We start from the raw sequence: 15888 nt of genomic DNA, 5'->3' as shown, positions 1-15888 counted from the left end.
CCCACTTATTCCCACTGGGGAAAGGGGAGGGGCTTGACAAGCCAGCAAGAAGCAAGCGCCAGGGGACGCTTGCTCTTCCCGCCGTAACTTTAGAGGGAATCCAGCGGTCCCTGTCCCCTGCTCACTCTGGGATCCACCCCAGAAGGGCCCCGGTTCCCCTGACTCACGCTTCTCCTGGGCCCAGAGGATGGGGCTCAGGGCCAGGAAGGGTGAGACAGGCAGGGCCACAGGGAGGCTAAGCCATGGCCCCCTCCGCCTCTCTCAACCCCCAGCAGACTAACAGCCGCTGGCCGAGACGGCGGCGCAGGTGCAGCTCCCGGCTTGTCCCCTGGGTGTTGCAGCTCTGGTCCTCGTGGGCTTTGAGCTTGCCATAGTAGTCGGAGAACTTGTTGTAGAGGATGGAGATGGGCATTCCGTTGAGGATGATGCCAAAAGAGATGCAAAAGAATGCCACGACCCGGCCCAGGGCCGTGGCTGGGACCGTGTCTCCGTAGCCCACCGTTGAGAGGCTCACCTGTGGTGGGAAGGGGATGGGGTGGGGGGTGGAGGGGAGTAGAGTGGGAAGGGCAGGAGGGCAAGAGGAGGAATGGAGGGAAGAGAAGCAGAGGGCAGCAGTGTGGCCAAGGCAGGGTGAGGGGAGCAGAGCAAAAGGCTTTACTCGACTGCCCCTTATGGAGTCCAAGTCTTCCACCCCCACCCCTAACCAGGACCATGCGATCTTGTGCCACCCTCAGGTCCCCTTGTCCCCCAGCTGGCTTCTCTTTTCTTCCTTGGGCCCAAACCCTCCCAACTACCCCATCCCCCCAGGACCGGTGCCTTTCCGCTGAGCTGGACCGGGTTCTTCCCCAGAGGGATCCCAGGAGAATGGGGGTGGGGAGGTGCTTCATTGTCTGTCTCCCCAACTAGGCTGGTAGCTCCTTGAGGGTGGGGGATTGTGTCAGCCCACTCTGTGACAACACCCGACTCTCCCCAGTGCTTAGACTATGGCTTTGCAAACAGTAAATGCTCAGGGAATACCATCGATAGCTTGCTGGAGGGGATGGGGGGTGGGGGGAATGCAGCAATAAGCCTCCCGCCTCTTACCGCCGCCCACCACCACGCGTCAGGGATGCTGGTGAAGTTGGTGCCGGGGACGTCGTGCTCCACCGAGTGCACGAGGGCGGAGAAGGCGAAGACCCCCATGGCAATGAAGAGCAGCAGGCAGCACACCTGCTGCGAGCACTGCCGCAGGGTGAAGCCGAAAGCCCGCAGCCCCGTTGAGTGCCGGGCCAGCTTGAGGATGCGGAAGATGCGCAGGAGCTTGACCAACTTGAGCACTTTGCCCAGCTTGCCCACGCTCTCCACTCGGTGCAGCTCCTCATGGTAGAGGGCATCGCCCTCTGCCAGCCACTCAAACAACAGCTGGGCGTAGAAGGGTAGGATGGCCACCAGATCCACAGCGTTGAAGGCGGCCCGCAGAAACTGGGGTACCGAGGTGCAGGACACCAGGCGCAGCGAGTACTCCCAGGAGAAGAAGATGGCACACACCGTCTCCAGCAACTCCATGCCCGCTTTCCCCACCCGGTACTGCAGCTCCTCCACCGTGCTCAGCGTCATGCCCACGATGGACAGCAGCACGAAGACACTCGACAGCACCGCCACCATCTTGGCCGGCACCGACGAGTACGGGTTCTCCATCAGGTTCCAGATTGCTCGGCGGCAGCCGCCCAGGCACTGCCCGTCAAAGTGCGCCTCCCGCTCGGGGGCCTCCAGCTCTGCCTCCAGCTCCCGCTGGACCTTCAGGTGCTCCTCCAGCTCATCCTGCTTCTCCTCCAAGAGGATGTGGCAGCAGCGGGGCACATGGCGCACCTCAACGCCCCAGTACGCCAGCTCCTCCACCAAGCCTGCCGGGCACAGCTCCCCCGCCATCCACAGCACGCCGCTGCAGTAGAAGCGGAAGACAGAGCGGAAGACCAAGGGGTCACGGTCGAAGAAGTACTCGTCCCGCCGCACAGCGTAGTCGTCACAGAGCCCCGGGTGGCCCGCGGCCAGGCGCCCCAGGCGGGTGGACGGGTAGCGGGCCGCTAGCCGCCGCCCCAGCTCGAAGTGCTCACCGCCCACGTTGAGCCGGAGGAGGGAGCGGCGCGGCCTCGGGTTGGGTTCGGGGGACGGGCTCTGCCTGACCCACTCCGCCAAGTCGTGCAGAGAGGCCCATGACTTGACCGGGGCCCAGCCCTCCGCTCCCTCAAGGGCAAGCGGCTCCCCGATTTTCATGCTGGAGGGCAGGCTTGCCCGCCGCCCTCCAGTTGGTGTCGACATGGCTCGGGATACCTGGTCCCAGGCAGCGTCCAAAGTCCTGGGCTGCAGATCACCTGAAGCGGAGTTCTATACCTCTCCCCCCGCTACCCTCCCACACACACAAATGCACACACACCCTTTCCCTGGGCTACCAAGCCGATTCCAGAGAGGATTGGGACTGTTGGAGCGGCTGGGCCAAGTCCTAGCTCCTTAAGATAATAATGAGATTGTCTATTTAACTCTTGGTGGGCAAGCATGCCCCTCCCCGCCCCGGGGCTTGCTAAACCACCCAACTGGGAACAGCATCCAAGCCAAGATCCTGAGACCACCTACCTAGAAGTAGCAGCTTAGGAAGCCCTTCCCCAACTCCTAGCCTCCCCTCTCTACGTGGGGCTCCTCAGGCCCAATCTGGATCCTCCTACCTTTCAGCAAGGAAAAGTTTCCTGTCCACCACCTTCCAGGAACGAGGGAAAGGATACCACTCTTCCTACCCAGGCGGACCTGGGCCCCATTCCCAGGGGCCTTGAGTGGCCTGTTGCTTTTAGAAGCAGCGTGGCTCAGTGGAGAGTACAGCCTTGGGAGTCAGGATGTGGGTTCCAATCCCTGCTCGCCACTTGTCTGCTGTGTGACCTGGGGCAAGTCACTTAACTTCTCTGGGCCTCAGTTACCTCATCTGTACAATGGGGATTAAGACTGTGAGCCCCACATGGGACAACCTGATTAACTTGTATCTACCCCAGCCTTTAGAACAGTGCTTGGCACATAATAAGCACTTAAATACCATAATTATTATTATTATTTAGAACAACATTGGATGGCAGCAGCCCCAGTCAGAAGTAGGGCCAGTGGGGAAGGGGTTATCAGCTGGAAGAAGGGCAGCAACTGGGGGTGGGGAGCGGGAAGGATGGGATCTGGAGCAGACCTGTGATTAGAAGGAACCCAAAATCCAGCACACAGCTCAAATCTGAGAAAAGTTTTTTTTATTCCCCTTTCGATGTACCTCTCCAGCCTGGAGTGGAAAGGCCCTGGAACAGGCCTACTGCCTGACCCCAGGAGTCCAGCTACAACTCTTCCCCCTCACCCTGATTGTCAGTCGGGTGCTACTGAGCAACCTTCTCCTCTGTCATGCCTCACCCAGTCGTAGACTTCGGGGGGAGGGGGTGTGCCCAGACTCACCTCCCCCTCCCCAGGAGTGTTTGAATCCAGGGCTGGCCTGCTGACCAGGTCACCAGGACGGACACGACCAGCAGAATGCCCCTGGCCTGCATGGGGGCAAGGACATGAGGAGGCGGGGCCGAAAGGGGCCATGCCGACAGCCCCCACCACCCGACCAGCATCCTTCTCTGATGTGGCTGCCGAGCAAACATCAAACGAGGGGAGGACTCTTTCCAAAATAATGAGCCAATGACCCCAAATGGTGGCTGAGGTCGGAGCAGAGGGGCAATCCCTGCTCCAGGGAGGGTGGGGCCGGGCTCCTGCACCTGAAAGTCTGCAGGCCTAGGCCTTCGCTGATGCTAAGAAGCCATCAGAGTCCAAGGGTGGAAACGCCTGAGGAGTCGCTCTGGACGCAGCTCCAGCTCAGATTGTATGAAGCGGAATAAATAATGGCCCCACAGGATCCCCGAGAGCTGGAATCTCTGGAGTGTGGCCTCAGGCTGGGGATCACAGGAGATCAGGTGGGTCCCGTCAGTTGTCAAACTGGAGAGGTAGTTCATCACGATCCAACAGGGAGAGGAAGCAGTACCTGAGTTGGGAGTGGCTACTACCACTGATGATGGAGTTACGTTTCCTCCCACGTCTGGGGAGACGATAAGCTCTCATCGGGGATTCTGGTTCAGCCCCTATGGATCCAATTGGTGGTTCCGTTAACCAGGGCAGCCCAGATTCCCCAAATGACGCCCTCCCCGCTCCACCTCACTCAGCAGATCAGAGAAGTTAAGGGGTCATATCTGGACCGGTCACCCGCCCAGCCAGCTGGCATGAAGGGCCAGCCCTGCCGGAGCCCCACCCTCCCATCCCTTGACCCACTCTCGTGGATGGGATCTGTTGGGCCTCGGCAGTATCAGATGGCCTAGGCACTGGAGGCTGGAGAGGGGCGTGGGGGGAAGAGGGGTGTCAAGCCAGTCCACCAGAGATGGGCCACTGTCAAATCAGATGGGAAGCAGGGCTTGCCCCAGAACAGGGCCAGGGGCATCTCTGGCCTAGCGGAGTGGGCTGGTGAGAATCCTTACCCTCTGAGAGCAAAGATTCTCACTGAGACCAGGTCAAGGATCCTTTGATGGCTCTCAGCAGGCTCTGAATGAAGAAGTTCTCTGGAGTTCTCATCCTGCACCAGGCGTGGAAGAAAGTGGCAACCAGGACGGTACTCAAGACGGCTGGGAAGGGAAAGGGGGCTGGTCAACCAGATCAAGCCTGCCCTGGGGCCAGTTCCCAGCAGAGAATGCGGTCACCTTAGATCCTGGGATCGCCCCCTCCCCAATCCCCGCTTGGACCTTAGATGTCAGACCCTGGCCCGAGTCAGAACCGGGAGATGGAGCTCCACCCCCCTGAGAGGCGCTACCTGCAGCAGCAATCACTCCGTAGAGGCCCCGCTTCTCCGGAGGGATCTGGCTCCCACCTTCCAAATGGGTCGCCGGGATTGACACGAGGCTCGCGTCAGTTGGGGCTGAGATATCCAGTGCCTCTGGGGGTCAGGAAAGGGCCAGGCCCCCCATTTCAGGAAGCGCTCTCTGATCACCCCACCCATCCTCCAATCTGCCAGCATACTACGTGACCCACTCCTCTCCTTCAGCTCATCCCCACCCTAACTGCCGTGGCTGCGTGTGGCTGGAGACTGTGTTCACCCCGTCTTCCTGTTAGATTGAGGGCAGTGACCAGGCACTTCAAATCCCAAGACAAGGGCTGGGCCTCCCGAGGCCATGAGGGAAAAACTTGGTGACCGACAAAGCCCTCCCAGTGGTGAACTCCTCCCAAGGCCGCTCCGCCACCGCCCCCCGCTGCTGCCTCGGTCCCCCCATCAACATCCACGACCGCTTCCTTGGGATTATATACCCAACCCAGGAGTTTATGGATTGATTCTAGGTTTCGTGTTTGCTCATCTCCCCAGCTAGGCTGTGAACTCCCAACGGGCAGTATCTGACAGGGCTAGGCATTTACCACCACAGTCCTCCTCATCCTTCTCATCGTCACAGTCCGGGTGCCCGTCGCACCTCCAGGCGTCTGGGATGCACATCCCCTGGGCACACTGGAAGTCCTGCTCCAAGCATTTTTGGGGCGGGGGGTGGGTTGGGTGCCGCTGGCACAACTCTCCGTGCTCATCGGCGCCATCGGGACAGTCAGGAACCCCATCACAGAAGCGCTCCTTGGCCAAGCAGACAGGGGCCAGGCAGCTGGGCTCCGTGCTCCCATTCCTGCAAGCGGGCTGGTAGCAGCGCAGCTCGCCCCGCCTGCAGGGCTGACTCCCTGTGCAAGGGAGGAGGAAGGAGGGTGCGTACGTGCGCGTGGGGGCCGAGGGAGAGGGGTGCCGTTCCCATCCTCAAGCTCATCACATCGTCTGCATCCCACCCCAAGATTCTGCAGCTCCGCCTGCACCCCCTCACCACCACCCCCCACCGCCCCCGGCTCCACCCCCGACTTCTGCACCCCAGCCGGGAAAGGATCAGTTCCTTTTAGAGTCCAACTGTATCAAGATTTGAAAGGATCCTGGCCCAGGGCTTATGGTTCTCAGAGCTCCTGCTGCTGTTGCTTTCAAGTGGTGGGGGTGGGTAGGGGTGGCGGTGTGGCGGGCGCATGATGGGCACAGACCGCAAGATCCAAGAGCCCTGTGTGTTTTTCCCTCCCGCAGAGTCTGCAAGAGTCTTAGACCCAGGGCTGCCTGTCACAGTCAATCAATGGTATTTATTGCGAGCTTATTGTGTGCACTAAGCGCTTGGGAGAGTATAATACAGCAGAGTTGGTAGACACATCCCCTGCTCACAGCAAGCTTAGAGGACTGTCCAGTGAACCCCTGCCAGCCGCAGATCCTCTGACAATCCACACATTACACCCTAAGCCCAAAACCATCCATGCACAAGCCCAAGCAGACCCAAGCAGCTTAGCCTCTCAGACCACCCCTGGCAAAGATGGACACCCAAGCAACTGGCTGGACGAAAAGCCCCTGCTGCCCGCCCACCGGGCTGCTTTGGCTACTCACAGCACTGGACTTCATCGGCGCCATCACGGCAGTCCGTGTCACCATCACACCGCCACTCTAAGGGGATGCAGACCCCCGTGGAGCAGCGGTACTCCGTGGGGCTGCATGCACCGGGGGAGGAGGGGGGGCCCGCGGTACCTAGAGACAGAGAAAGAGAGAGCACCTTGGGGAAGCCCACTGTCTGCCTGTCTGAATCTCCTCCAGAGGTGGTCTGTATTTTGGCACCCCCACCTTTAGCCACCTCTGGGCCGAGTCCTGTCAGAGCCACACCACAAAAGTGGCTCTCTCTGTGTGTGTGTGTGTGTGTGTGTGTGTGCATGTATGTGGGGGGGCAAGTACAGACAAAGAGATGGGGGTGGGGGCGTGGCAGCACTGGGGAGACTTTCAAAAGAAATCATTGAGAAAGCCTAGAATCGAAGAACAGAGAGGACTAAAAGGCTGGAGGCGGGAGAACTGGGATGAGGCTCCGGGCCTAGGCCTGGGAGGATCCAGTCTGAGATCAGGTGGCTGAGGGATAACAGGGAAGGGGGACAGGTGCTGGGGTCATTTATACCGAAGAAGGTGACGTCACCTGCCCTGGGTGAGCTGGGTGCACTTCTGCCCAAGGGTAGGAGCTGGACGAGATGACCTCCTGAAACTGTCTTCTATCCCCGAGAGGGGTAAAAACCAGAAGAGTCAGTGTGACCTATTGGCTTTGTGGGCTTTCCTAGGGCCTATGCCACCGGCCCCTGGGTAGTCCCTTCCTCCACCTCCTGACTTCCTCTCCACTGCCACCCAGGAGAAGGGGTGGGGAGAAGGGGAGGGAGGGATGGGGAGTTGGAATCCTTCCATTTCTTTGGAACCGGTATCCCGAGGCTGGAGAAGGGGGACGGGTGGAGTCAGCCCAACTAGGGCCGAGGTCCTAGCTAATCAGGCCCTCGACCCGGCCTAGCAACTTCACTTTACGCTGAAACACGTCCATTTCAAGTTTAGAACAGCCCCCAGAAAGAGGGTCTTCTAGCCCGGGCCTCCACTGAACTCTGGGCCGATGGCATGCTCTAAAGAGCCTATGGCTTGGGCTGAGGAGGAAGAACTGAGCCCCCATCCCGTCCCTCCCCTTCCTCTCGCCCCGGGGCAGCCCCTGCCCATGAACTCAGGGCAGAAAATCCAGTTACACCAATCATTCTGGGAACCCATCTTGGGGTCTGATGTTTCCGGGTCGCTGCACTTGTCTTCTGTCTACCTTGGTGTGTCCGTTCAGTCAGTTCTCTTAGGACGTGGAGGACGTGTTATTTGTGGCCACAAAAGCCTGCACTGTTGTGCTCATGCCGCCTCCGGCACCGTGTGCGAAGACCCGGCCATTTCTTCCCACATGGCTTGACGTTCCATTCAGACAGCTGCGCATGGTCGGAGGAGCCCTCCCTAATTCCGCAATAGCACTCCAGCCAAATGGCGCAACCAAAACATGTGTTCTGGCAGAACCGACTGAACTGTTATTTTATGTACATGTCATTCTCTGTGTCTGTCTGGTCGCCCTCATTCAGATGGTCATTTCCTGGAGGGCACGACTCTCTTATTCCTCCTCTCTCCCTCATCCCAGTGTCCAGGTCAGATTGGTGCTTGACCGCTCCCAAGAAGCATTTTCTCCCTGATTCCTACTGCCTGTGAGCCCAGCATCTGAGTTGAGAGGCTGGATTTTGAAAAGCTTATAAGGCTGCAGAAAAATCAACTTCCACACAATCACATCAACCCTATGGTCATGTCCTGGCTGAAGTTTAGGACCTAGGAGGGTGAAAGCAGGGAAAAAGGGAGGGAAAGATGGAAGGCAGGGGAGGATGTCCGAGCAGTCTCAGTCTGCACCTATGCCTCGGGACCCGCGGCTGCGGTGTAATACGCTCGATTAGCCTTCGAGTATGTAGACCCAATTTATTTATTATGATTAGCCTATTTTTATGCCTGTCTCTCCCTTTCAAGTGTAAACTCTTGTGGGCAGGGAAAGTGACTTGGGAAAGTTGTAGTTCCTAAGTGCTTAGTATACAGCAGGAGCTCCATGAATATCGTTACTATCACTACAGTTACACAGTAGAACCTCAATTAACCGAACTACTTGGGACCAGTTATGATTGAAAGCTTCGGTAATCCAGACCTCCTGGAGAGACACCTATATGGGCTCTAATACTGTTGTGGTTACACCCAGGAGAGCTGGGGCAGACTGGAGACTTGCAAAAAGTGGTACACAATTCCTCAGTAGGTGAAGTAGAGTCTTGGTCAATGGTACTGATTTCTGCTTTTTTTTTTTTCCATTTTCATTTCTTTACAGTGATTTCAATACTGTTTTTTGCAAGCCCCTAATCGGAGAATCAGAGAGACGTTCTAGGAAGGCTCAGAGCTTAAACAAACACAATGGTGACAATAACGATGATGATGACAATGATGAATAACCCAAAATGGCCCAGATTACCCAGAGATTCAAGTAACTGAATCTTAGATGAGCCACGAAACTTTCTGAAGGGACAAACGCACCATATCCCATCCTCCTCCCTCCTGCCCCTGCTCCAAAATGTTGCTTCACCTTACTTTCTAGAAGACTCCTTTCATTCAATAGTATTTACTGAGCACTATGTGCAGAGCACTGTACTAAGCGCTTGGGATGTACAAATCAGTAACAGATAGAGACAGTCCTTTGACGGGCTTACAGTCTAATTGGGGGAGACAGACAGACAAAAACAATAGCAATAAACAGAATCAAGGGGATGAACATCTCATTAAAACAATAGCAAATAAATAGAATCAAGGTGATGTACATCTCATTAACAAAAATAAATAGGGTAATGAAAATATATACAGTTGAGCGGACGAGTACAGTGCTCAGGGGAGGGGAAGGGAGAGGGGGAGGAGCAGAGGGAAAGGGGGGGGAAAAGAGGGCTTAGCTGAGGAGAGGTGAAGAGGGATAGAGAGGGAGCAGAGGGAGCAGAGGGAAAAGGGGAGCTCAGTCTGGAAAGGCCTCTTGGAGGAGGTGACGGCCCAGAGATAGGTGCAATGGGACCTGAGTCTGGGCTGGGTTGAGGACTCTTTAGATAACCAGGCCTCAGTCCATCCAATCTCAAGAGATCTCTGTTGAGAACAGGCCACTAACTCAAGATGCTTTATTCCTTCCTAAGGGCAGGCTCACAGCAGCAGGTGAAAGGTAACCAAGTGCCCCCCAACCAACCTGATGGAACAAGGTACCTAATAATAATAATATTTATTAAGTGCTCGCTATGTGCCAAGAATGTGCTAAACTCTGGGGTATATCAGACACGGTCCCTGTCCCACACAGGGGTCACAGAATAGGGGAGAGAGATAACAGGCATATTACTCCAATTTACAGATGAGGAAAACTGAGGCCCAGAGCGATCGAGTAATTTGGAGCCGCATGGTGTAGTGTATAGAGCATGGGTCTGGGAGTCAGAAGGCCATGGATTCTAATCCCGACTCCACCATTTGTCTGCTGTGTGGGCTTGGGCAAACCACTTCTCTGGGCCTTGGTTACCTCATCTGTAAAATGGAGATAAAGACTGTGGGCCCTGTGTGGGACAGGGATTAGGTCCAACCTGATTTGCTTGCATCCAACCCAGTGCTTTAGTACAGTGCCTGGCACATAGTAAGCACTTAAATACCATAATTATTATTATTCATTCATATTTATGGAGTGCTTACTGTGCTGGGAATGTACAATTTGGCAACAATTATTATTACCCAAGGCCACACAGAAGCAGCATGGCTTAGTGGAAAGAGCATGGGCTTGGGAGTCAGAGGTCGTGGGGTCTAATCCCGGCTCCGCCACTTGTCAGCTGTGTGACTTTCGGTAAGTCACTTCACTTCTCTGGGCCTCAGTTACCTCATTTGTAAAATGGCGATTAAGACTAAGATTAATTAAGATTAAGACTTAATCTTAATTAAGATTAAGACTGTGAGTCCCACGTGGGACAACCTGATGACCTTGTATCTCCCCCGGCGCATAGAACAGTGCTCAGCACATAGTAAGCGCTTAATAAATACCAACATTATCAGTATTAGTAGGGGAATGGAGGAGTCGGGATTAAAACCCCGGTCTCCCGACTTCCAGCCCTGGGCTCTTTCCACTAGAGCTGAGGAGGGCGGAGGAAGTTTGGGGAATAGAATAAACCTTCCCCAGTGACTTTCATAGGAAGGAAGAGTATAAAAAAAAGCAAATATCGCTTAAAATAATAAATGAGAAAAGTCACACACACTCTAAAAGCTTTGAGGGAGGAGGCAAATAAAAGCTAAAATGAAAAACAAACTTTTCCTAGAGGAAGCAAACATTCTTATCTTCTTCCTCCCACAAAAGGGTAAAGGGAAGGGACTAGGTGGGGGATTAGAGTGTCCCACCAGGAGCAGGAAAACGGCCAAGAGAAGGCAGCATGGAGAGCACGAGTTCCCGTTCGGGCTGTGAGCCCGTTATTGGGCAGGGATCGTCTCCATCTGTTGCCGAGTTGTCCATTCCAAGTGCTCAGTCCAGTGCTCTGCGCAGAATAAGCGCTCAATAAATACGAATGAACAGTCATTCCTCCTGAATTCTTCAAACCCCGTTGTCCTTCCCCTCCGCCTAATCCCTCCCTTATTCGTGCCCATCTTACTGGGGCACAGGTGGGAATAAATACTACAGAAGGAAGGCCTTCCCACCCTACACTGTCCTGCACGCGCGTGACGTCCTCGGTTCCCCGCCGCAGGGGCGCGGCCCGCCCCCTAGCGGGGGATTGGCTGAGTGACTGGCCGCCCAGCCAATAGCGGGCGCGCGCGCCACTGGACCGCGCCGCCCCGCACGAGAGGGCGGCCAGGTGTCCGTGCCGACCCCTGACTCGTATCCCCACTCACCTTCCGTGGGGGGCGACGTCGGGGCTGAGGCCAAGGTTCCCCCAAAGTGCAGGAGGAGGAGCAGCAGCAGCCGGAGAGGAGCCGGCGCCCTCGCCCCGCTCCAGGCCATCCCGCGACCTCCACGTGCCCCCAACCAGGCAGCGGCGACTCAGCCGGCTGGCGCACGCATCCTCCCTCTCGTCGCTCCTCCCCGAGCGCGGGGGGCGTGGTCTCGCGCCTCCAGGCGCTCCAGCTCGCGCACGCGCACTCCCTCGCTAGTCGCGCGCGCTTTTCTCTTCAGCCGGCCCCCAGGTTCTTGACTTCAAAATTAAAGGAGCCCCCTGAGTTGGATGGTGGCCCCTGAAATAAAACACTAATCCAAACTCTTGCTCAGTCGGTTTCCATCACAATTTCGGAATGGGGGCTCTGTATGTATACAAAACTAATCAATCAAAAAAATCCTACTTTGCTGTATTAAAAAAACCAATATTGCCCTATCAGTTCACCAACGCAAATTAAACACAATAATAATAATTTTGGCGTTTGTTAAGGGTTTACTATGTGCCGAGCGTTATGCTAAGCATTGGGGGTATATACAATAAATCAGATCAGACGCAGCTCCCATGCCACATGACTCCCAGTCTAAAGGGGAGGAACAGGTACTTTATCCCCATTTTACACATGAGGAAACTGAGGCCCAGAAAAGTTAAGTGATTTGCCCAAGGTCACCCAGCAGACAAGTGACAGAGCCAGGATCAGGTCCCCAATAGCCTGACTTCTAGTCCTGTGGTCTTTCCAACCCTTCCTCTCCTCTCCCACAACCTTAATGGGGTAAGGTAATTGAGGTCTTTGGGGTCAGGGCAAGTATGAAACAAGAACTCTTTAATTCCACCATCCCAGGAGCTTACATTCTAGGTATCTTCTCTATCAACTCATATTCAGTCTTTTTTTAAAATATTGCTGGACTTTCCACCACAACATTTACCAGACCTGCCTCTCCCTTTCAAGTTTTTTGGCTCTTTTTTTTTTAATGGAATTTGTTAAGCACTTACTATTTGCCAAGCTCTGAACTAAGTGCTGGCATAGATTCAAGCTAATCAAGTTGGACATAGTCCATGTCCCACGTGGGGCTTTTAGTCTTAATCCCCATTTTACAGATGAGGTAACTGAGGCACAGAAGTGAAGTTACTTGCCCAAGGTCACACAGCAGACAAATGACAGAGCTGGGATTAGAACCCAGGTCCTCTGACTCCCAGGCCACACTGCTTCTCCATCTGGTCTTCACCATCTGGTTCAAGTCCTTGTCCCCTTCTAGCTGGACTACGGCATCAGCCTCCTTGTTGGTCTTCCAGCCTCACCCCTCTTCAGGCATGCGTGCATTCAGCAGCCCAGATCATCTTTCTAAATCACTATGTAGAATACATTTCTCCCCTTCTCATAAACCTCCAAAGGCTAGCCATGCCACTGCAATAAATAGAAACTTATGACCTCCACCAGCTCTCTCCCTCTTACCTTTTCACTTTCTTCTGCTACACTCCAAGATACAGTACCCTGACTCGCTCCCTTTGCCCTTCCTCCCTCCCCCCACCCCACAGCACTTACGTATATATCTGTAATTTTATTTATTTATATTGATGCCTGTTTACCTGTATTGATGTCTGTCTCCCCCCCCAGACTCTGAGCTCGTTATGGGCAGGGATTGTCTCCATTGCTGTATTGTACTTTCCCAAGCGCTTAGTACAGTGCTCTGCACACAGTAAGCGCTCAATAAATACGATTGAATGATCTATCAAGAGTGGCCAGTCAATCAATCATTCATATTTATTGAGCACTTACTGTGTGCAGAGCACTGGATTAAGTGCTTGGGAGAGTTCAATAGCCCTGTTCCCTGCCCATGAGGAGCTGACAGTCTAGAGGGGGAGTCAGACATTAAAATAAGAAAATATATTACAGACATGTACATAAGTGCTCCCCCTCTCAGGATCGCAACTGGAGAGTTTCCAGTACTCTACCGGTCTCGACTACGGGAGGGAGAGTCAAGTAGAGGCCTACCCATTTCCTTCCTAGCTTAGGCTGTGACTAATGAGTGAAAGATAATCTGCTACAAGTCAAACTCACCAGTGCTGGGTGGCAGTGGCATGGGAGAGTAAAGGGCGGAGAGTCAAGTTTACTGAGAGGAAGAAGGCAATGGTAAACCACTTCCATAATTTTACCAAGAAAATTCTATGGATACGCTACCAGAATGATTGCAGATGGAGGTGGGGCACTGTAGGAGAGATGTGTCCATGGAGTAGCTATGGGTCAGAAATGACTCGACAGCATAAGACATAAGTACCGTGGCGCTGGGGTGGGGTGAATATCAAGTATTTAGAGGCTACAGATCCAAGTGCATAAGTGACACAGAAGGGAGAGGAGATAGGAGAAAAGAAGGCTTACGCGTGGAAGGCCTCTTTGAGGAGATTTGATTTTAATAAAGCTTTGAAGGTGGGGAGAGTAGCGGTCTGTCGGATATGAAGGGGGAGGCAGTTACGGGACACGGAGGACGTGGACGAGGGGTCAGTCGCAGGATAGACGAGATCAGGGATAGACGAAATCAAGGTGCAGTGAGTAGGTTGGCATTAAAGGGGCGAAGCATGAGGACTGGGTTGGAGTAGAAAGTCAGAGAGGTAAGGTAGGTGGGGGTGAACTGACTGCATACTTTAAAACCAATGGTAAGGAGTTCTTGTTGGATGTAAAGGTGGAAGGACAACCCCTGGAGGATCTTGAGGAGTAAGGAGGTATGAACTGAACTTTTTTTTAGAAAAATGACCCAGGCAGCAGAGTGAAGTATGGACTAGAGTGGGGGAGAGTCAGAAGGCAGGGTGGTCAACGAGGAGGCTGATGTGGTAACTTATTCAATAGTATTTATTGAGCACTATGTGCAGAGCACTGTACTAAGCACTTATCAAATGTAAGTGGTCATATCAGCATAGCAGTAGTTTGGATGGAGAAGAAAGGGCAGATTTTAGTGATATGAAAGTAGAACCAACAGGATTTGGTGACAGATTGAATATGTAGAGAAGCAGCGTGGCTTATTGGAAAGAGCACGGGCTTGGGAGTCAGAGGTCGTGGGTTCTGATCCCAGCGCTGCCACTTGGCAGCTGTGTGACTTTGGGCAAGTCACTTAACTTCTCTGTGCCTCAGTTACCTCATCTGGAAAATGGGAATTAAGACTGGGAGCCCCACGTGGGACAACCTGACGACCTTGTACTTGTATCTACCCCAGTGTTTAGAACAGTGCTTGGCACATAGTAAGCGCTTAACAAATACCATTATTATGATGTTCATTTTGTGTTTCTATTGTCTTATTTTCTCCTTATGTGTCTGTTGCCGGCCTCCTTCCCTCTTTCTTCTTAGGTTCTGAGCCCCTTGAGAACCAGGAACCCTGACTACGGCTCGCGTGTAGATTCTTTCCCTGCACTTAATACAGTAAGCATTTATTACATACTCTTACTGCTATGCATGTTAATCAATCATATTTATTGGACACTTACTGTGTTCAAGCACTGTACTAAGTGCTTGGGAGGGCAAAATATAACAGAGTTGGTAGACATGTTCCCTGTACTCAAGGAGCTTACAGTATAGAGGAGACAAATATGAATTTAAATAAATTACATGTATTTACATAAATGCTAGGGGTTAAGGGTGGAGTTAATATAGAGTGAAAACGCCAAGTGCCAGGATGATGCAGAAAGGAGCGGGAGAAGGGGAAATGAGGACTTAAATGGGGAAGGCCTCAGAGATGAATCATTCATGCCACAATTTTCGATAATTATTTTTTACCTTATTTCTGAGTCAGTATTTCCTAGGTTGTGAACCCCAATGACTGAGCCTGCATCTAATTCAGGGCTTATCATTTTTCTACAAAAACGTTCAGGACATGTCACCCCGCTCCTCAAAAAACTCCAACGGTTGCCCATCCACCTCTACATCAAACGAAAACTCACCATTGCCTTTAAAGCACTCCACCAACTTGCCCAGGCAAAACTCACCCATGCTGGGCAGCAGCAGCATGGGAGAGTCGAGGGCGGAAACTCCCATTTACCGTGCGATAGGAAACCACTGGTTTACTAGCAATGGCAATGGTAAACCACTTCTGGATTTTTATCAAGAAAACCCTACAGATCCACTACCAGAACGATCGCAGAGGGAGAGCGGGGCGTTCTGGGAGAGATGTGTCCGTGGTGTCACTAGAGGTTGGAAACGACTCGACAGCTTAAGACCAACTTGCCCTCTCTTACCGCACCTCACTTCTCTCCTACAATGCAGCCTAAGCACTTCTTAAACAACTCCAGTGGTTGCCTATCGACCTCCGCTCCAAACAAAAACTCCTCACTCTAGGCTTCAAGGCTCTCCATCACCTTGCCCCTTCCTACCTCTCCTCCCTTCTCTCTTTCTACCGCCCACCCCGCACGCTCCGCTCCTCTGCTGCCCACCTCCTCGCCGTCCCTCGGTCTCGCCCATCCCGCCGTCGACCCCTGGGTCACGTCCTCCCGCGGTCCTGGAACGCCCTCCCTCCTCACCTCCACCAAACTGATTCTCTT

The 15888-nt window shown here is 53.8% G+C and overlaps 1 protein-coding gene and 1 non-coding gene across 2 annotated transcripts; one reads left to right on the top strand and one right to left on the bottom strand.

Moving 5' to 3' along the window:
• Nucleotides 1–29: 29 nt before the first annotated feature.
• CD320 (CD320 molecule) lies at nucleotides 30–11435 on the bottom strand. The gene is made up of 8 exons (XM_029051153.2): nucleotides 11327–11435; nucleotides 8108–8230; nucleotides 6470–6607; nucleotides 5434–5739; nucleotides 4838–4934; nucleotides 4509–4652; nucleotides 1084–1921; nucleotides 30–514 (listed from the first exon to the last, which is right to left on the bottom strand). The coding sequence occupies exons 1-8, from the start codon at nucleotides 11433–11435 to the stop codon at nucleotides 236–238; spliced, it is 2034 nt and encodes a 677-aa protein (XP_028906986.1). The 3' UTR covers nucleotides 30–235.
• A 1841-nt stretch (nucleotides 11436–13276) lies between these two features.
• LOC114807283 lies at nucleotides 13277–13414 on the top strand. The gene has a single exon (XR_003755334.1). It is a non-coding gene; the product is annotated as a small nucleolar RNA SNORA7 (small nucleolar RNA).
• The last annotated feature ends 2474 nt before the right edge of the window (nucleotides 13415–15888 follow it).

The sequence above is a fragment of the Ornithorhynchus anatinus genome, chromosome X1 (genome assembly GCF_004115215.2).
Source record: "Ornithorhynchus anatinus isolate Pmale09 chromosome X1, mOrnAna1.pri.v4, whole genome shotgun sequence".
NCBI classification, from domain to species: Eukaryota; Metazoa; Chordata; class Mammalia; order Monotremata; family Ornithorhynchidae; genus Ornithorhynchus; species Ornithorhynchus anatinus.
This window is presented reverse-complemented; position numbering and strand designations above follow the sequence as displayed.

Excerpts from the sequence above, each read along its gene's own strand:
- CD320 (XM_029051153.2), bottom strand. The coding sequence starts at position 11,435 with ATGGCCTGGAGCGGGGCGAGGGCGCCGGCTCCTCTCCGGCTGCTGCTG. Across the intron at positions 8,231-11,326 it reads GACGTCGCCCCCCACGGAAG|GTCCTAAACTTCAGCCAGGA; the intron begins GTGAGTGGGGAT and ends TCACCCTCCTAG. Across the intron at positions 6,608-8,107 it reads AGATGCTGGGCTCACAGGCA|GTACCGCGGGCCCCCCCTCC; the intron begins GTAGGAATCAGG and ends CTCTGTCTCTAG.